The following is a 21,053-nucleotide window of genomic DNA, read 5'->3' as shown; positions in this document are numbered from 1 at the left end:
CGTGGCGAGCCCCCTTTTTAGTTTTTTTGCCGGCAATTGATGGTTTTGTATTTGAATTCGAATCAAGCAGTTAACCTTTTTTATTATTATTTTTTAATCAATGAAGGTGTCAATGAATTCAAGTAAGGAGATAAAAATAGAACTAAAAAGAAGTTACGAACAAATTAAAACGATTTAACTTAATCTTCCTGAAACTCGACCTTAAGGGTTTGCAATATTCTTTTGATTGTATGATCAACCAAGCTCTGCAAGGTGGTTTTTGCAGTCGTTTCGCTTATTTCTGTCTCATTCAAATCAGGATAGCAATCTTTCTTTGCATCCTGAATTTTTTTGTAGGTGGGATAAATGTTAGCACATTGTTTTTTGGCACTTTTTTGAATGAGTTCGTAAGAATCTCTAGTAAGACGTGCGTCTATGAATAGTGCCAAACCCTCCTCCGGAGAGTATTTACGGATCAGATTGTCGTCCAACCGCATTTTTTTAAAAGTAATTGCTACCTCGGGAGGCGATTCTGAGAGTTCTCTCACAATGTTAGCAGCATCTCTTTTGCCTGATTTATACAGGCTAGAGGAGGCTGCAAAACTGAGTTCCTCGCCAGACACTCTCTCAACCAGAGGTGCTATTTTCCGTCGCTTTGCAGGTGTGCTCAGTGACGGAAAATCTTTTTCTGGCCGACCCGTCCTAGGTTTAGGTTCTCTTCCGCTGGTCAAAACAAATTCGATCTTATATTTTTTAAAAAAAATGCTCCCTTTTAGTCAAAGTTGCATACTTTCTGAAGTGCTTCTCCCATCTTTTCTTCATTGATTGATTAAATTTCCCGATTTTGTTGGTATTCGCCAGAGAGTCCTGCTTATTGAGCGGTCCGCTTACCTTCTCATCGATGAATTTCCGAAAAAAATTAGCTGAAATTTCAAAAAAGTCAATGGCTAGACAAACAACAATCAATGATTGGCATGTAACCAAAAAAATGTTGGTAGAAATTCTGCAACATAGCATATGTATTCCACCCCCTAAATATGAGGAAAAGTTATGAAATATAAATCAATACTTGCACAAGTCTTGATTTGGAATAAAAATAACAAAAATGTAATATTAAATGAATAAAATATATAAAAATAATCTATATATTAAAAATAATAAAGTAAAAAAAACTCATTTCCCGGAAAAGGTGAGAATGAAAGAAAAAATGTAGATATATCAAAGAGATGTATGGTTTGAAAATTTTCGGTCAGCTTGGATACAATGATCTTTTTCCTATTTTTGTTTCATTCTTTTTTCAACCATAAAATGAATATGCGTGACAACAGGATTTAGACCTCTACTTTTTAATGCTGGTTCTTTTTCCAACATTTTTGCTATTTTAGATCGTTCTGAATTGATCCCAGCTGCCATTAATTTTCCAAAATACTTGTTAATTATGCTTTCTTCTTCAGGAGAGTAGCGCTTCTTTTTTTTTATCTTTTTTGGAGCCATCGAAATTTCTTCGTCCGACGAAGCTTCATTCTCTAAAATTAATTCATTGCTTCGCCTTTTTCGGCATGTAATTGGAGAGTCGTCATCAATATGTGTCTGGATACCCGATGGGTAGTTTCCTGAGATTAACAACGAATCTTATTTACGAGCATTTAAAACATACTAACATACTCTAATCACTGGTGATAAGATGATCATGGTTGTTGTACTTAATCGTCATGTTTCCCTTGACCTTTTCAATGTCTCCATAGGAAAATCAATCATATACTAACCTTTCTTTTGGTGCTGCTCAATTCCCAGCATCTGGAACATTTTACTCGTACGAGAAGACATCACAAGCCGGGTACTTAGTCATTCACAAGAGAAACACTTGAACTTGCACTTAACTTCTATTATACATTCAATTTTGACATTTTCGTGAGTAAAATAAAAAACTTTCACTTGAACAGGTGTAAGGTGGAAGAGAGGTAAGGTTATGTTATGGTTATGTTCAAAGGCGATCCCGCTCCGCACGCCGCGTTGCGCCGCTGCCTCGTATCTAGTAATTTCGCCGACGGTACGATTCTGAACTAAAAGCGCCACTTGTTTTCTCTGTCTGGATCACAATATCCCGCATGGGCCACAATATATAAAATCTCACTCCTTATCCTAGGTAATTCCAAAAATGTACGTCTTCAAGGCTACCATAGAGATTTCTCTCGCTAAAAATAATGTGACACATAGAAAGAGCAAACAAAAACATACCATTTTGGAAGCAGAGGCAAGCCACTTAACCTGAAAAATATTTTAGTTAAAAGCACCCACTTAAGCTACAAAAGAGCAGCCCTGCTATGTTACAGAGCTTTATTGCTTCTTCAAGCACCAATTATTAAACGCCCTAACAATGGGACCGTGTTTAGCAGAAAGGAACTAAGCCACATCAGCTATTGCCAAATTTAACTGGGCAATTTAATTTTTACAAGAGAACGTTGGTTTGGTTTCTTTTGAAAATTTTTAAGAATTAACTTCGTAATGTGCAGAAAATTCACCGAAATTTACAAAAAAAAATACGCACAATCGTTTTAATGTAGAAAATTAAATAGCTTCATTAAATTTGGCGATAGCTGATGAGGTTTGGTTCCTTTCTGCTTAATGCAGTCCATATGATAAAATAAATCTAAGAAAAAAACCATGAGGAATTACCAGTCCAATTAGCGAGAGTTGACATACTCTAGAAACGGACTTGTAAGAAAACTCCTTGTTTATATTTGAGGTGGGTTGTATTTAAAATACAAAAAAAGATAAAAATTAGAAAACTAACTGTTCTGTAGCAGCTTAAATAGTGAAAGAACAAAATTCTTCGCTTACTCAAAGCAAGTAATGGAACGAAAAGGTAACAAATTAGAATTAAGACACCTTAATAGCACCTTAATGGTGGAAGGTAACATCATTTGGACCGCGTTAAACAGAAAGGAGCCAAGCCACATCAGTTATTGCCGAATTTCATCGGGCAATTTAATTTTCAACATGGAAACGGTTGTGCGGATTTCCGTGCAAATTTCAGTGAATTTTCTCCATAGACCAAAGCAAATTCTTTAAAATTTTCAAAGGAATCCGCACAAACGTTTTCTCGTAAAAAATTTAACTGTGCAGTTAAATTTGGCAATCGCTGATGTGGCCTGGTTCCTGTCTGTTAAACGCGGTCCAGTTTTTGGTTAACAGCAGCCTAAAATGAACCAAAATTCAATTTTTTTTTTTTTTTTTTTTTTTTTTTTTTTTTTTTTTACAAAAATATCAGCTATAAGCTAAGAGAATGTCAATAGAAATAGAGATATATCTACATTGGGGTTTTGATTAATACTAATCTCTAATAGTTTGCTCCTAGGTACATATGTTAGATATGCAAGTTGTCTTTTTTTTGCGCATCATTGTCAGTCTATTAAATTTTTCAATACATCCGATCTAAAACATTTTGATTTTCAACTATTAAGGGAAAAGCATAAAACACCTGATGTAAATAGCTATCTATTGCTAAATGACATCCAATTACAGTGACAATCCGTCATTGGAATTCACTGGATACCCAAATAGGTACTTTTTCCTTATGTCTCATTCACTGTCACTTAGGTCACTAAAATAACCTTTGGCTAATTTTCCTTTAATGTAATTATTAACTAAGCCATCTACCTGGGTCCAAGTTCTCCCTCCCATCTGCAAAACCCTCTCTGCGCGGATGCATGCCTCACTCCGCTTCTGTTTTGGGTTTTCTTTGTCTCTCATGCAGTCCCACAGCTGTCTTTTAACTGCCTTTCTCTCTTCTTTTCCCCATCTTTTCTTTGAGTGTTTCGTCTCCTGTGGCTCTAAAACATAATCTGTTTTTGTGGCTGCGCTTTTCTTAACTTTTTTCCCTTTCTTGCCTTTCTTAGGCAAATATTGGAGTATTAAAGCCTCCAAATCTTCAGTTGGTTCCTCTTCATCCTGGTTCATCTTTTCATTCTGAACCTCATTTTCTTTCGCTTCCGGATCTTATAATCCATCTGAAATTTCTTCATTTCGTGAATCTTCTGAATCACTTAAGATTCTCCCTTTTTGACCAGAGGATGTGTGCAAATTTTGATTCTTAATTCTATCGCTAACTGAATTACTTTCAGGATTATGCTCATCAGCGACACGTATTTCACTGTCTGATTCATTGGATGGTATTGATGTTTTGACATCTGCTGATAATGGTGCTGACATATTGTCATGCTTTGACTGAGAGCTTTCACCTCGATTTTTTGATGAGGTTGCAATTAAATTGCCTCGTGCTGCCGCTAGTAGCACCTCCCCGACGACACCTCTTTGTACTTCTTTCTGAGGTAGAGCATAGTATCTTTCGTGAGTTGACATGTCATGGCCAAGAGACTGCGCTATTTTGGCCTTCTTTTGAGTATCGAAATTACAAACTGCGGACATGGTTGCGAGATTGGTCCGTAATCCTCGACTTGTCATGCTTGACGGATCTTTTAATTTGATTTTTGCTCTAATATCTCTCAATATTTTGGTCCCATCATAAGGATACTCTGAGTAACACTTTGGGAAAAGGTATGGATTGTCTTTTGATACACCAACTGCATCTCTCATGTCAATGAGCAGCTCAATGCTTAGTTCCATCTGCTCGGTGATAAGAACAGGCACACGGCGCGTTCTTTTGCCTAAAATTTGAACTGACTTGAATTTCTTGGCTGCAGTTTGTTTGCCAAATCAGAGATATCAAAACCTCTTCCAGAGGATGGCAATACGTTACCGAAGGTAGTTTCACATATGTTCTCTTGGTCTCCAGCAGCAAGGTCCAAGCATTTAGAATTATCTTTTTCAGTAGACTTTCCATCAGCACAAATGGGGTGTTCTGAGATATCAAAACCTCTTCCAGAGGATGGCAATACGTCACCGAAGGTAGCATCACATATATTCTCTTGGTCTTCCACATCAATTATCTGACCACTATTGTTCACATCATGACTCTGTGAAAAGAAAATAATCAAATGTGAAATTCATCAATAAATGGAATTTTGGTCCCATACTCTCAACCTGGTAACCTAACTCGAGGTTCATAGGCTGTTCTTACCCAAGTATGGTTCTGCATTTACGCAATCTCCAATTCCAGGTTTCGTTGGAAAAAGTTACAAAGACATCATTGATACCACAAATAATGGAATCACAAGTTTTTAATCACGACTTCCAGGAACATAAAAAATCGTTAAGAATTCGAATAAAGGTAAATCATGAAAAATATCAACAGGTCACCAGGAACGTTACGTGTCTCGTTATTCCTTCCTCTAGCATCGTAAGGTAACGTTGTGATATAACGTCTTTCTCGTAACGTCGTCATCGCAACATCGCTCAATCATACGTTGCATTAACATCCTTCTATAACGTTGACAGATACGTTGATACAACGCTGTATCGATAACGTTATGTTTAACCCATCGCAAATCGCGTTGTTACAACGATGTAGATTGTTACGTTACGTTAAAATAAAATGATCAAGATTCGTCTTTCTAAATGTAACACTTCATACCTTTTGAGCTACCATATTCTAGGAAAAGTTCATGTACCATGGACTCAAAAACTGAATAAATAACAATCTTCCTAATTTTTTTTGAGTATGGAAAAGTATCGCGAAAGCCGCTAGCTAGGTATTTCAGACCTAGAGGAATCGTCTCGTAAACTAATCCGAGTACCATTTATTTACAGAAAAAATCACGAGGTGTTCGATTTGCACAGCCGTTTTGAACTTCTAAATGTGATTATGAATTCGTTAATTTCTCTCTGATATTCATTCCTTTCAAAACCCTTAATCAGTCGTATAATATATGTTAGAATAGCTACTTACTGTTTCAATGGTCAAAGCTGTTATCTTTGCCGTGTAATTTGCGGTGGTTCGTTGAAGCATTTCAGAGTAATTTGCGATGGTTTGTTGAAGCATTCCAGAGTACTTTGGGATGGTTTCTTGATTCGTTTCAGTGCAATTTGCTACATACTCCCTAAGCAGTCTGTTTTCCGCTTTAAGAGTGGGCACATCTTCTAACTTCTCACTCGGGTATTCCAAAAGCCTGGGCAAATAACGCACCTTTGAAACACATCGAAATACATGTTTAATTATTATTTTTTAAAAATAAAAAAAAAAAAAAAAAAAAAAAAAAAAATCCTACTTTCGTACTTTCCAAGATTCCCCTCCCCAAAAGGCAGTACTTACTTAAGATTTAGATTCAAGGATTATGGGTCTTTTTGACGGGGAAATTTCGTTCTTGGGAGGCATTTCATATTGCTGCAGGGCCTCAGTTCAATATCCTAGGTGCAAACGACTAATTAAAGATGACTTCTCCTTTTTGCTGTCTGGTGTTGATACGATCAAATTCAACATTGACTTTTCCTCAGGTGAGAGGTGTTTCTCTACCTCATCCACGAAAATTTCTTGAGACATTTTGCTAGTCGAATCGGAAGATTCTACTAGATCTGTGTTGGTTATCCATGTCTTGGAAATTTTATGGGGAACACTTTCTTCCAACACCTTGCCTGGGGTTACATTTAAACTAAGCAAATAGCTAGTACTTTCGTGTAATTTTGTATCAAACGCATCCCAATCTCCTCTATCAAAACATTCTAAAAAGTCACTACAGTCTAGCCTAGTCCTTCCATCCTCCTTTTTTGCCTTCCTTTTCTTTCCTTGTGGTGGAGAATTATAATTACTACGTCCACCTTTGCCTGCAAATAATAAAAATAATATTGATGGTAAAAATAAAAATTTCACACATTTCGACTATATCTTAAAAAATGTTTCATACAGATTGGATCATCCATGAATACTAATAATGATAGTAATGGATAAAAACCCTTCCCTGCCTCACACATGGGGTCTTCATTTGGTTCTACTGAACAACGGTCTGAGTTAAGTTAAGTTAGTTCCAAGTTAAGTTCCGTAACAAAAATACTACAAGATTGATGCTGAGTTTAAAAAACAGGAAGGCGATCACACCCAAAAAAGCGCATGGCATATCTCCTCTCCGCACTCATCATTTTCATGATGACCTGCTTGGAATGTTACACGTCTAGGTAATTGAGCCACTCGTCACGGTAACTATGCTACGCGCATAGACAGAGGTCAAGAACCTGTGCTACGCCTACATAGCATAGTTACCTGGATGAGTGACTCAGCAACCTTATTCCGAGCAGGTCTTCATGAAAATGACAAATGTGGGGAGGAGACAACAAGATTTGGGCCCTACAGGCTGATTGTTAAAATTTTGTGTTTGTTGGGTAGACAGAGATGATATAGGTTAAAAGGCAGAGTGTGATTGGTTGGCTATGTCTTATCGCTACTTTATGATGCCTTTGTCAAGTGGAATGGAGAACATACCATCAGAAACTTGAAGAGGTGCCTTTAGCTTGTCGTGAGTTCCACCGGACATAGGCACGACAAAGCCGACCAATCACGCTCCGCCTTTTAACCTATGTCATCTGTGTCTACCCGACAAACACAAAATTTCAACTATCAGGCTACAGATCCTTGAGTACTTCACCAGTTAAGGTGATTCGTCAAGCTCAAGTGACGTGGTCGAACTAGCGCACTGGGGCTCAACTGGCTTTAGAAGCTTCCAAGCTCCCACTAATTTCTATGGGACATAAAGGAGCCTGAGTTAAGGACATTTGGCAGAAGCTTCTAAAATCTAGAATTGTTGGTTAGTGCTGAGTAGAGGTGTGGTCCGAATGCTATTTTGTGAAGCGTAAAGCTCAGTCTAGAGCAATGAATAGACCTCCTTTCAACCAAAGATCAGCTCTGAATAAAAAAGAGAGAAGAAAGCAATTTGGAATGCTTCAAAGAAGTTCCTTTCACTTACCGCACACCATATCAAGCATCATTTGGCCTCGAGTCATTTTCCCCAACTGTAAAACGCACTACTGTGCACTCGCGTCACGACACGACACGCACGCTGTTAATATCAAAACATAACCTACAAATAATAACCAAAACAAACTCGATCACACAAGCAAAAAACCAAAACTCAACTCGGCACCGACTTTCCGACACAGCGGCTAAATTTGGCGTTAGCGCTAGCTGTCTTTGCTGTCCGGCCACAATCGGATGTTTCATTTCCGGCTCCAGACCACGATCGCACGCTAATGTGCCCCCCATTGCGGTCGGCAATTGTGTACGGGTGGTGGCCACAATCACTGGTAATTATAACCACAATCGGCCACAATCGGGGCATTCAGGGATCTATATGTATAAAACCCGGTCTAGTCACAGCGAGAGACCAGTTTAACGATAACAGGAGACATGACAAACATCAACACAAACAATAACAATAAGCCCCCGCCACTGAGAGGCAGTACTCATACATAATGAAAGTTTTCAACGATTAGAAAAATATTCCTCAAAGTGAGCAAACTCAGTCCTAGAATTTATGACATTTTGGTTATTTAAAATACACAACCCCTCTAAATTCAACCTAAGTTGTTCATTCTTCTCTCTCTTCAACACCCTGGTGTTATTGAAATCAAAGGAATAACCCTTTTCTCTCATGTGTTGCTGCATGTGTTCGCGGTGTGTGTGTATGTGTGTGTGTATATATATAGTTAATTCTCATTTGATTTTGGTCATTTGAAACCAATTGAGCCTTTGTCCCCTCAGTTCCGAAGTCAACAGCTTTTAGGTAGTATTTTGGACGCAGACCAGCTAATGCGTAAGATTTTCCCGTGATGGCCTCAACATCATCATTTAGATCATTAAAAGTGAAGTTAGCTGGTATTATTTCATTCGGATTCAACAAAAGTGGATTCTGTGGGGCATTGTCCCATTGACAACCAGGTATCGGATTATTCTGGTAAAATCTGATTCTTTCTGCTACTGGTGTGGCAGCTAAGCTCAACGCCTCAACTGTCTGGCGGAGATTGGTAGCAGTAATGTTTTCGGGTCGTGGTACAAATCTTTCACCGCCTGCTAGTGTATCCCTCGCATACATGGGAAAGTATGATACATCAACTTCCTTCACTACTCCGATCTGGTTTATTGGACGAGACAAACAATCTGGAAGAATGATATAGGATCGGACTACATTCTGGAAGTCACTCGACAGGAAGGGGGTGTCGAAGGATAGATTATCACGAATTGGAAGGTTGAATGCTTTCTTGAGGCCATGCATTTTGGCGTGGTGTGTAAAGATTGCTACACGGTAATACTCGTAGAGAGTACCTCCAACAGGAACACGATTTGGAGGCATTTGTGCCAGAGCTGTAAATATACATGCAACTCCAAAGCCCATCTGACGGGTAGTAATGGCAATAACGACGGCACGGTTGGTATTGTACGACTCAAGTCTACTCGCTGCATTTTCTCCCGTTTTTACTCCAGGAAGAAGTTTATTTGTGAGGTCGCGATTTAACGCTTCTTGCAGATCTTGGTTTTGTTTTGACCGATGGCTCTCTTGTCGGTTACTCGAACGACTGCCTTTGCTGTTGGTGTTGGTTCGCCGACCACCAGAGCGCTGCTGTTGTCCTTGCTGCACTATGTGAGCACCTGCATTGTAAGACTGCTGCGGGCTGGAAGCGTTGACAAATGCATTTGAGAATTCGGCTGGGGTAGCCCTTCCCCTAGTAACGTACTTTCTGTTTGGCATTTTTGCGCTTTGAAAGGAACAACGGATAGCCTGAAGTTTCTGAGATATATATATATATATATATATATATATATATATATATATAGTTAGTTGTTATCGCAAGTGCGACGGCTCGATTTGAGTTATACGATTCTAGACGGCTTGCTGCGTGCTCGCCGGTTTTCACACCGGGCAGTAACTTATTCGTTAGGTCACGATTGAGTGCCTCTTGCAAGTCCTGATTCTGTTTCGAACGATGACTTTCTTGTCGATTGTTTGATCTGCTGCCTTTATAACTGTTGTTATTAGATCTTCGACTACCAGAGCGTTGTTGTTGACCAGATTGCACAATTTGTGCTCCCGCAATGTAGGACTGCTGAGGTGTTGGAGCATTAACAAAAGCGTTGCTAAAATCAGCTAGAGTCCTGATCTGCCCAAATGTGGCCCATGGAATTTTAATGTCCAATCGTGACTCATTTTTCAAAAGCGGTGAAATTGGCTAGAGCAAATTATATGTTCGGGTTTTTCCACATATATACACGTAACAGACCGTTCTGTATGTAGTTATAACCTCAAAATCTAAAAATATAATCTCTTAAATATTAGGGTTTTTGTGGTCCTTAATTGTGCCCCGCCTTGATTGTGGCCCTCGATTGTGCCCCTTGATTGTGGCCCACACATATATGTTTACATATGTGATTTTTTAGTCTTACAATAACCAGAACTGAATTTCTCACATGCATTTTCCAAAAATTTTTTTTTACTGAGAAAGTTTTATAAAACATCGATTTGAGGGTCGAGTGTGCAAGATGCAGCAAAGAAGAAAGAATTTGACAAAGAACTCAGAGGTTCAACACTTTTTTTTTTTTTTTTTTTTTTTTTGAGTTTCTGAATTGAGTTCATAATTTCCAGGTGTTCCATAGCAACCAGATTTTATCAGATGAAGTAATAAAAATTTAGTACCATAAAATTGGATTCAATTTTGCATCTTTAAACTGTTTCCAGTGCTCTTATAGGTATTCGCCCTTCGAATTTTGTAAATTTAAAAATTCATGATTGAAGATGTGAAAATAAAGATAACTTTAAATTTTCGAAATTGCGTCAGTAATTTAAACTATTTCAATGTAACAACTGCCATGGCGAAAGGAGGTGTTACATGCAATGTGGGAGCGTAAACTTCCAGAAGGGCCTTGAGAGGATAGGGCACTATGGCGGTTAGGTGTCCCAGAGTTCCAGGGAGCGCTGTGAAAGCAGCTTTTATGTATTTGGAATGAAAATTTGTTTCTTAGTTTGTTGGCAAGAAATTCACAAGCGAAGATGCAAAGTTGTGCCATTCATTGAATCACAAAGATTTCAAGGATTTCTAAGACTATTTAATTGATTTTGTAATATGTTGGAAACTTTGGACCAAAAAAATTTGGAAAAATCAAAGCAAATACATGAAAGTATTTTTAAGTACCTGCACAAACCATGATGCTTACTAACTTGGAGAAGGGTTTGTTCATGAATGACAAATTGTTCTTTTAGACGAAATAAACTATATTTTGAAATTAGAAACAAATTTAAATTATGATATAAAAGGAGGAACGAAATAGAAAATATTAAGCAACAAAAATGCTTATGACACGTGATGTAAAAAAAGGTAATTCAAGTATCACTATTACTCTACAACATGCACCTTGGAACATGAAACATGAATATACGAGGGTTGTCCAGAAAGTAATTTTACCTCTTCGTTATCTCCTAAACTAAGATACCTAGATAAAGAAAATCCCGCACGGAGAGGAGGTGGGCTCAGAAAAATTCACTTTTCTAGAAGAAAATTTAAAAATATATATTGCGTTAGAAAGCTGAGAGTGGTGGCTTTTCAATGCTTTTTACAGATTTTCTTTATTTATCTTAGTTTAGGAGATAATGAACAGGTAAACTTACTTTCTGGACGACCCTCACAACAAAAAAAAAAAAGGGAAACAAAAAGGTAATTATATAGTATCACTCATAAGTTATGACTTTTTCTTTTGAACATGAGACTTTCTTAAAAGTTTAAAGGCATTAAATAAGAAGAACCCTAGTCTAATGAACACAAAAAAGCATTTGAAAAATTGTTTTGATTCTCCTTAGGCGAATCAATCATTTTCGTAGATTTCTCAGGAATTTGGATTTAAGGCATATTATATCCTTTTGTATTTTTGGTTTTTAAGTTTTAATATTTTTGGCTACGGACGCCCATAGATGTATGTGACTATGTTACTGAGTATGCCCTAATTTTTAAAAATCACCTAAAATATCCATGTTGTGTGGAGATGAGAAATAAAACTCACAAAATAGATCATTCACCAAGTTCCAGGATCATGAAATTAGGGAGTAATCAAATTTTAACACTGAATATGATGTTTCATTTTATGTCTTCAAAATGAAGTCCTTAAATTTTTGCAGGCTTCCTTTTTTAAAGGAAATTCAAAGTCCATTTAACTAAAAGCATATGTGAATATTGAGTAAATTTTAGTAGTAAAGAAAGTATAAAGCTATGACAAACATGTCACAGAAATTAATAACACCAAATTACACGCTGAATGTGAAGTTAACAAGTAAGTGACAAATTTTTACAATTAAGTTTTTTCTTTTATCTGAGTGAATTAAGTCCGTCAATGTTTATAAAAACTATACAATGGCGGTTAAAATCTGTTGAGGCATCATTAAATGAGATGAATTCGAATAAATAAAGAGACAAAACAAACGCTAAAAATCATTAACAGGCAATATTATTATTCAATTGACAGTGATAATGCAAACGAATGCTTACTAACCCCGATTTCGTTTTCTTCGTTTATTTTAATTCATTTCGACTGATGGTGAACCAAACAGGTTGGAATGGTAATCATGTAGTTCTTTAAACATTGATGCATTCAAATAAGGGAAAAAAGTAATTGTGAATACTACGCACCTGGATAAAGAAAAGTACTACGACCTAAGTAACATATTAACACAGCAATGGCTGCATTTTACTGCAATTCAAGTAACAATGACTGAGCATCATTTGTATAAATGGTACGGTAAAATTGAAGGGGGAAGGGGGAACACATTAGCAGAAAAATGTCACCCAAAGGCAACCATTGATTGTCAAAGGATTTTTCTCCTTTTCATTACTTCACTTCTACTTTGAGCAGGTTATAGGTCTATGAAAATCAACGTTACTGTGCACATGAACAGGGGTTAGAAATTCTCAAAGTCAACCAAGGTCATAAATATGACCTCTATTTCCTTTTATTCTTACCCGCAAGACAATAGATATATGTAACCACTGCATTAAGTTGACGAGACCTGAGAGAAGGATTATTTTCATAAACCTTTTTAACTTTATGTCTGGGTGGGTTAATGCCTGCCTTAATCTGTTCTCCAAAATGGAGAAATATTAAGTTTTTATCTTCATCTGACCATCTGGCTTTCTTCATTTTTTTCTTCTGGGGAGCTTCAAACTCACTTCCGTCCGATGACTGTGAGTCATATTCTTCACTGAGTACTCTTAGTCTCTTCTGCTTATTAGCTTCTTGACCGTTATCTGACTGGCTGCTTTCCATTTGTTCTTCCCTCGGAGACACTTGAAATTCACTCTGTGCTTCATTCTCTTCATCGAAAACTTTGTTGGCGCACTCCTCGATCGATTCTGTGTTACTCTGAGGTAAATTCCCAGCATTAAGATCCTCAGTTGGTAAATCAATTGATGAGTTGCAAGAAACTGGGGTAGTTGATGTCGCGGTGTGGGGGATACTGTCCACATTTTCAGGTTTATTTGATACTTCTTCTGTTGGCTTTGAGGCTGGTTTTCGAAATGAAAGCAAACGGGCACCAATTTGAATTCTATGGAAATGTGCCAGTGGTCTTCTGTAATGTACATCATGAATGTTGCCTGTATGACCCATAAATGTTGCCAGGTTTTTGGTAGCTGTGGCATCATATCGTTGCAGTTGCGAAGCTGTGGCAATATGGCGCCTAAGGGAGCGACAATTAAGAAGCTGAGGCTTCTGTAATTTACCCTTTCTCACAAATTCTGAAAAAATTATCGAACCATCGTAGGCCCCTCCAGTGAAAGGAACCGGGAATAGAAGATCATTATCTTCCGATTTCAAATGAAACTGGCCCCTGCATTCTTTTAATAAAGTAATACCCTCTTCCATCAAGGATGTTACGAGGATTGGGACAGGAACATTGCCCTTCCCTGGAACTTAAAAGATCTTGAGGAGACCACCTACTTTTTTATCTGCGTCAGTTAGATAATCAGCATTAGCTTCCTTTTCATCCTGAAAAACTACTTTTGAGTAAGCAAGGAGAGTTGCATGGCATACTTCAGTGGGACGCCTACGACATAAAAGAATTATATCTACGATGATAAGTCTGCAAAGAGCTACAAAATTTGTTGCTGACTTTTCTTTTTTTAGCATCTCAATAGTAACAGGATACAAGCTTTCAACTTGCAGACTTAACTTACGGATGTCCTCATCTAATGGGATAACTTCCTCTTTACTGGCAACATTGATTTTCCTGGATGTTTCGCATATACTACCAATTTTGTACTGCCATTCAAATCTTAGAACGTGCAACCATTTTTGCATTTTTTCTTTGATTGCATTTTTGTCTGATTCAAGCAGCGTTTTACTTTGATAGGCATTAGATAGGAGGACATCAGCACATATTTTAAGTGGGTTACTGTACCTACCAGAGACACTTGCTACTTTTACTGCCCCTGTTTTGGCATCGTATCCAGCTAAAGCCTGCAAAGCTTTGGCAACTATATCAAATTTCAGAGGATCAATGCAGTCGGTTAAATCTTTGACCATTTGTGAGGACTCAATACATGTTCCCCCCTCTTCTTCTTCATCTTGGATCTCATCAACTGCTATATATAACCGCGCAAGGTCTCGTATTATTTTCCTGACTTGTTTTACATGTTTTGGGAGTCTATGGCTCTCAAAAAATCGTTGACCAACCTCAAGAATAAGTGGATCTGACTGAGCGATTAGCGTTACTAAATTGTTTCTCATCCCATTTAAAATGGTGCTTTTAAATTCTTCCGAAACACCTTCAGGTGTCACATTTAGAAGCTGCAAGGAAGTTTAAAGAACACGCTTGCGAGTAGCCTCTATTATCTCAGGATCTTCATCGTTATCTGGAGAACTGATGCATTGTGCGGGGTGGGCAGGCAAGTTATCAATACGCAATGTTTTCAAACAGTTAGTACATGGTGCATTAGGGTGTAGCGAAAAAAACTTTTTTTCGCGCATGACATTCGCTACCCCTGGAAAGTATGTGGTTGGTGCACAAAAGAGCCCACAAAAAATTTCAGCGACCTACGATGACCGTAACCACTGCCACTTTTGTGTCAAAGTTTCAGATTTTGGGCGAAAAATCGCTAAAAACGCAACCCGCAACGCATCTCTCGGGGGTCGTTCCGGAGGACATGGGAAAATTTTTTCGCATAAAACTTTTCCTGGGCGCTTTTTAGCTTTAAGAAAACCTGCAAATGACTTCAAAACGATAGAATACTCATCGGATGTCCATGATCTAGTTGTACTTGTGTCTTTCTTCACAGGCCTTTCCTTTGTTTTAATATTTTCTTCTGAGAAAGAAACAGATGAGTCTTCTGATTGATTTTCATCTTCTTCATAGGTAGGATCCTTTTTCTCATCCTCAGTCTCAGTTTCTGTGATGGACTGACTGGGATGCTGAAGTGTAGGATCCATTGCGGCAGGAGCCTGTCTTGACTGACTTTGTTCCTTTTCGATGCTTTCACCATCACATTTACCTCGTCTCTCTAATAATCTTGCTCCAACCTTAGAGACTTGCAGCAGTGGAACAGGGAGCTGATAATTGCTCTCGTGAACGGATTCAGTGTGCCCCATATGTGATGCTAGAACACTGGTGTAATTTTTATCCGCATTTTGAATTTTGGAATGAGTGGCTACTTCATGCCTTAACCCTGTCGAAGTAAAATGATCTGGCTTTTGGAGATTAATCTTCGATTTCAAGTCCCTTATGATCCTGCAAGAGTCATACGGACGATCAGAATATAGCCTGGGAAACAGCAATTTATTTTTATTTGGTACCTCCAGTTTGTCTCTCAATGTGACAAGTAAATCTACACATTTTTTCATAGTTTCAGTCATCAAAATAGGCACGCTGCGGCCTCTTTTTCCAAGAATGTAGAATGTTGTTAGAGATGCTTTGGCTGCTAATTCTGATGGTGAAAGAAGTGATTCTAAATTTTCCTCAAATTCGACATTGTTTCGTGACAAATAATCATTTAGTTCCGCTCTCGCTACTTCTCCTGCTTGCCGGCAGTTAAAGACGATTAAATCAGCGATAACTGCCTCACACATCTTTTCAAATAAATTTGGATCTGGACATTCTTTCAACTTATCATACAGTGAATTCTCCAGTTCGGTTAAATATGTGCTCATGGTTTTAATGTCTGCTTCCAGAGGCATTAGGGGGACTTTGTTTCTTCGTTTAGCATTTGCAAATTTTGCAGCGTTTGTAGAGATGACGAATTTCCAATCTTTTCTCATGTATTCTTCTGTTGTTTGAAAATCAAAAATGAGTTCTTTCTTAGACTCATAAGAAATGTTTTGATCGGCTCGTATGTCCATTCTCAGGATATGTAATGCTAAATGTAGGTATTGCAGTTTTCAGTCGGGCAGGCATACTAGGAATTCCAACAATACCTGTTGTTTCGTCAAACCCACTTAACTCTTGCACTGCTTTGAATAAAAGTTGAACATTTTGAGACTTTAAACAATCTTTAAAGCATTTAATGTTACTATTCCATTGTTGCATTATGATGAAAAGACTTGCAAGGTCTCTCATTTTAGATGTGATGTGAGTTTTTACTTGATGCTCTTTATGATTACTCCGCAATTTAGAACCAATCCTTAAAATAAGTACATCCTTCTTTACAACTTCCCCTTTTTCATCCAATCGTACAAGTGGTAATACATTATCAATAAGATCCTTTGAGCCTCCTATAGAGTCAGCATTTACGAATATAGAGCCACTTTGAAGAACTCTCCTATGCCCCCCATGATTAGCCTTCTTCTGCTTATCTTCTATAATATTTGGTTTGTTTTCACAGTGCTTGTAATGCTTACTGTTTGTCAACAATCCTTCTGGTAGAATTTTTCTACAAAATTTGCATTCTTTTCTATTATCTCCACATTTCCAACAGAGTTTTCTGTGGAGAAAAAAATTCTTTCTCTTGATCATAACCAAACAATATGAACAAGCGACGAAATGTTTTTTTTTTGGAGATTGATCATGGAGAGGTCTTCGAGCAGGAATGTATGAGGACTCATGATCAACTGAATTATGTAGATAATTCCCTTTATTTACAAGCTCCTTTAGTAACGCTTTTCTTTTAATACTTTTTTTAGGCAATGCATTAATGTGTACCACATCAATTTCATTCTTATGCTTTCTCAGTAAATGCCGCGAATAGTTAGAGCAAGTGACCAATTGATGACAGTAGTAGCAAGAATTCTTTTTCCGCTCTTTTTTATTGACATCATCTGTTTCATCTGTTTCTGATGGCATTTCTAGAATTCCATTACCATCCTCAAATTCTGACACATATTCAAGAACCGGAGAGGCAATAGTCTCTGAGAAAGCAGCCTCATTCTCAGGAGTATGATTTCTGGTAGAACCCCCCGGTTCACGGCTTTTTAGGGTTCACATCCCTAAAAAGTAAAAAATAAACAGAATCAGAGTACTTGAAAGAATTAAAAGAATGTGCGCAAGTTTTTGTTCATTATTTCTGGTGTGAAAATTGTTTTCCAGTGAGTCAGTAAACTATGTCTGAAATAGCAATCATAATTATGTTTGTCAAATGTAAAATTTTACACAGAACTTGATAGTCCATTGCCGACCTTGTAAAATTGGCTCAGCAACAATGCATTCAATACTTCGAGGTTTTCCAGGGTTTACACGATTTTCAAAGCAATCTCTCAACTGCCGCTTAACGGCCTTCCGTTCTTCCCTTGACCATCGTCTCTTAGGTTTCTTTACATTTTCTGAATTTAAAGTGTAAGCAGGAGTTTTCCTTACTGCTACCCTTCCTTGAGGCAGTTTTTCTTGTTTTTTAGATTTTTGCATCGATGCAAAGGAACGTTTCAGTTTTAGTACTTTGGCCGACAAAATTTCCTCATCAGAATCTGAAGAGTCCTGTATCACTGGATGAGAACGCTGATACAATTGATACAGGTGATGAAGATTTATCATCTGAGGCTGAAGAATCACTTTTTTGCTCAGTTGTATTTTCTTTGTTTTGTATCTCTGTCTCGGAGGCATGAAGTGTTGAATCTTCTTCGGAATCATCTAAATTAGTCACTCTACATGGATAACAGGTAGCTCCTTCTTCATCATTTAATTCAACATCATTACTGATGACACTGTCGTCCTCAGTTTGATTTTCTTGTGTTTTGCTGGCTATGCCTGTTTTATTAAGTTTGTCAGGTTGACATTCTGAATGCATGTCCGTTGATGATCCAGCTTGGGAGAACTTTTCTACCATATTACCTTTTGCTGCAGCTAATATAATTTCACCGATCACGCCCCTTTCAATCTCCTTCTGAGGCAAAGCATAGTGAGATTCATGAGTGGAACGGTCATGACCTAGAGCTCGTGCGAGTTTTTTTTTTTCTGAGAATCGATGTTACAGACGGCAGACATAGTTGCAATATTTGTGCGTAATCCTCTGCTCGTCAAGGCTGTGGGATTCTTTAGTTTAATTTTACTTCGTAATTCTTGTAAGATTTTTGTGCCGTCATGAGGATTTTCGGAGTACAATTTAGGGAACAAATATGGATTGTTTTCAGAGATGGCAACTTGGCTTCGTAACTCAATCAGGCGATCAATGGCTCGTTCCATGTTTTTAGTGATTAGAACAGGTACGCGGCGGGTTCTTTTTCCCAGAATTTGAAACGAAGAAAACATCTTGGCCGCAGCTTGCTGAGATGAACTCATTGAGTTAAAGATTTCCTTGTTGGTTTCTCGAAGATCTCTGTTAACATAATAGTGCAGTTCAATACGTGCAGCCTCTCCTGCTCGCCTGCGGTTGTAAATAATTATCAGAGCTATCAAAATTTTGCAAAGCTTTTCGAAGTTAGGAAATAAATCTTGGCCCAGCTGTAACTCACTGTAATGATGTAAAAGTTGGTCCTCTAGATATTCAGTGAATAACTTTACATCATTATTGTCAGCAATTATCTGGCTTTTGGAAGCATCCCTTCTTTTTTTGCTCTTTTCAGCATTGCTAGATACATTGAAAGCCCATCTGTTACTAAATAGAGTTTGCATCAGTTCAGCATCCCTCTGCGCTGACAGGGCCACATCTTGCGGTGTCGATTCATTTTCAATGATCCTACACATGTTCAACTGAATACATAACTTAATGGATGTTCCAATGCGAGTTGGCATTGAAATAACATCAACCTTACCAGACATCTCATCATATCGGCATAACTCTCTAGTTGCCTCCACAATAAATTTAAATTTGGAGGGGAATAGAGCATCTGACAAACTTGTTATGCTCTTGTCCAGCTTTCGCAACTTAACTAGAAGCCTGGCCAGTTCTCTCATTCTGGTGGCAACTTGCCGTAATTGATTAAATTGAAGGTGATTTTGGATGATTTCAGATCCAAAAAGACAGATAACCTCATCATTCTTAGCAATCAAAGCTGTTTCATCCTTAGTAAAAATAGGAAATACTTTTTCTCTCAATAACTTGGTGGCTGTAATATTTTTGTTTTGTGTGAATAGATTACTGCATTCGGCTCTTTCCTTTTGCAACACTCGTAATTTCCGTTTCATTTTCTTAAATGAAGGATCGACTTCTTTGACTTTGACTTTACAAATTTTCATATGTCTACACAAAGTTTTTTCCTTGTACATCATACAGGGTGTACCAAAAGTCCGTCCCACCCCTGCTAACTTTTGAACGAATTGAGCCAGGGTAATGAAACTTTGGGAATGTTCCTATCTCAAAGGGGACCATCTTTTGGGGGGGTCAAAATTTTGGTCCCCCCTCAGGGGGGGGCGGGGGGCCCCCAACTTTTTTTTTTCAAATGACAACCCCTATCTTGTGGTACCTCATTTGAAAGAGCATAAAAAACTAAGAATTTTGGCGCAAACCGCAGATCAATATCTTAATTTTTGACCGAGTTATGATAGGTCAAAGGTCAAATTTGACCTATTTTCAAAAAATCATAACTCCGGTTCAAATTATCGTAAAGAAAAAAATAAAACGGGAAAATTTACCAAATTGTGTCTGCTTTTAAGTAAAAATTGCAGAAATCACTTCGATTTAATTTTAAGGGGGGGCTCGGACCCCAAATACGTCAATTCAAAGGTCATTCAATTTTCCCGCGAAATAAGCCAATTTACCCTAGATTTGCCTCCACATTATCTCAGTAAGGCCAAAATCAGTTCAACATTACGTTGGCAAGTCCCCAAATTTCGGGAAAAGTTAAAAAAAAACGAAATTTAAGGTGATTAAAGTTGACCGTTTAAATTTCGTTTTTTTTTAACTTTTCCCGAAATTTGGGGACTTGCCAACGTAATGTTGAACTGATTTTGGCCTTACTGAGATAATGTGGAGGCAAATCTAGGGTAAATTGGCTTATTTCGCGGGAAAATTGAATGACCTTTGAATTGACGTATTTGGGGTCCGAGCCCCCCCTTAAAATTAAATCGAAGTGATTTCTGCAATTTTTACTTAAAAGCAGACACAATTTGGTAAATTTTCCCGTTTTATTTTTTTCTTTACGATAATTTGAACCGGAGTTATGATTTTTTGAAAATAGGTCAAATTTGACCTTTGACCTATCATAACTCGGTCAAAAATTAAGATATTGATCTGCGGGTTGCGCCAAAATTCTTAGTTTTTTATGCTCTTTCAAATGAGGTACCACAAGATAGGGGTTGTCATTTGAAAAAAAAAAAGTTGGGGGCCCCCCGCCCCCCCCCTGAGGGGGGACCAAAATTTTGACCCCCCCAAAAGATGGTCCCCTTTGAGATAAGAACATTCCCAAAGTTTCATTACCCTAGCTCAATTCGTTCAAAAGTTAGCAGGGGTGGGACGGACTTTTGGTACACCCTGTATGACATTCTGGGCAGGCCACAAAGGTGTCTAATGATACTGATTTTACTTTGGAGTTAAGGGCCAAGTTCCGAGCTGGTAACATTTCTTTACCCTCTTCTACCTGGCCTAGATTATATTCTAAATCTCCTGTACCTTTCAAAATTGCAGAAATTTGTTGGCGTCTAATATTTGAAGTCTCTTTCAGCGAATATTCTTTTAATAGTGGAATGAGTATTAATAATTTGGAGATTTCTTGTTTTCTCTCATCTGTGGTCGTATCTGCCTCTAACTCATTCTTCAGTAATTTTTCATCGTGCTGAAAAACATTACTCTTA

General features: G+C 37.8%; 1 protein-coding gene across 2 annotated transcripts; it reads right to left on the bottom strand.

The window, feature by feature from the left end:
- Positions 1-3,306: 3,306 nt before the first annotated feature.
- LOC140224913 (uncharacterized) lies at positions 3,307-8,728 on the bottom strand. Of its 2 annotated transcripts, none has more exons than XM_072302001.1 (2): positions 5,828-8,728; positions 3,307-4,955 (listed from the first exon to the last, which is right to left on the bottom strand). In XM_072302001.1, exon 2 carries the CDS (start codon positions 4,603-4,605, stop codon positions 3,979-3,981), a length of 627 nt encoding a protein of 208 aa, XP_072158102.1. In that variant the 5' UTR covers positions 4,606-4,955; positions 5,828-8,728; the 3' UTR covers positions 3,307-3,978. The 2 variants fall into 2 exon arrangements, with proteins under 2 accessions (XP_072158102.1, XP_072158103.1); XM_072302002.1 differs by having other exon boundaries at positions 3,310-4,955; positions 5,828-8,723.
- Positions 8,729-21,053: the final 12,325 nt, after the last annotated feature.

This window comes from Bemisia tabaci, chromosome 6, assembly GCF_918797505.1.
Source record: "Bemisia tabaci chromosome 6, PGI_BMITA_v3".
NCBI lineage: Eukaryota > Metazoa > Arthropoda > Insecta > Hemiptera > Aleyrodidae > Bemisia > Bemisia tabaci.
The sequence above is the reverse complement of the archived record's forward strand: the minus strand, read 5'-3'. Positions and strand labels throughout refer to the sequence as shown.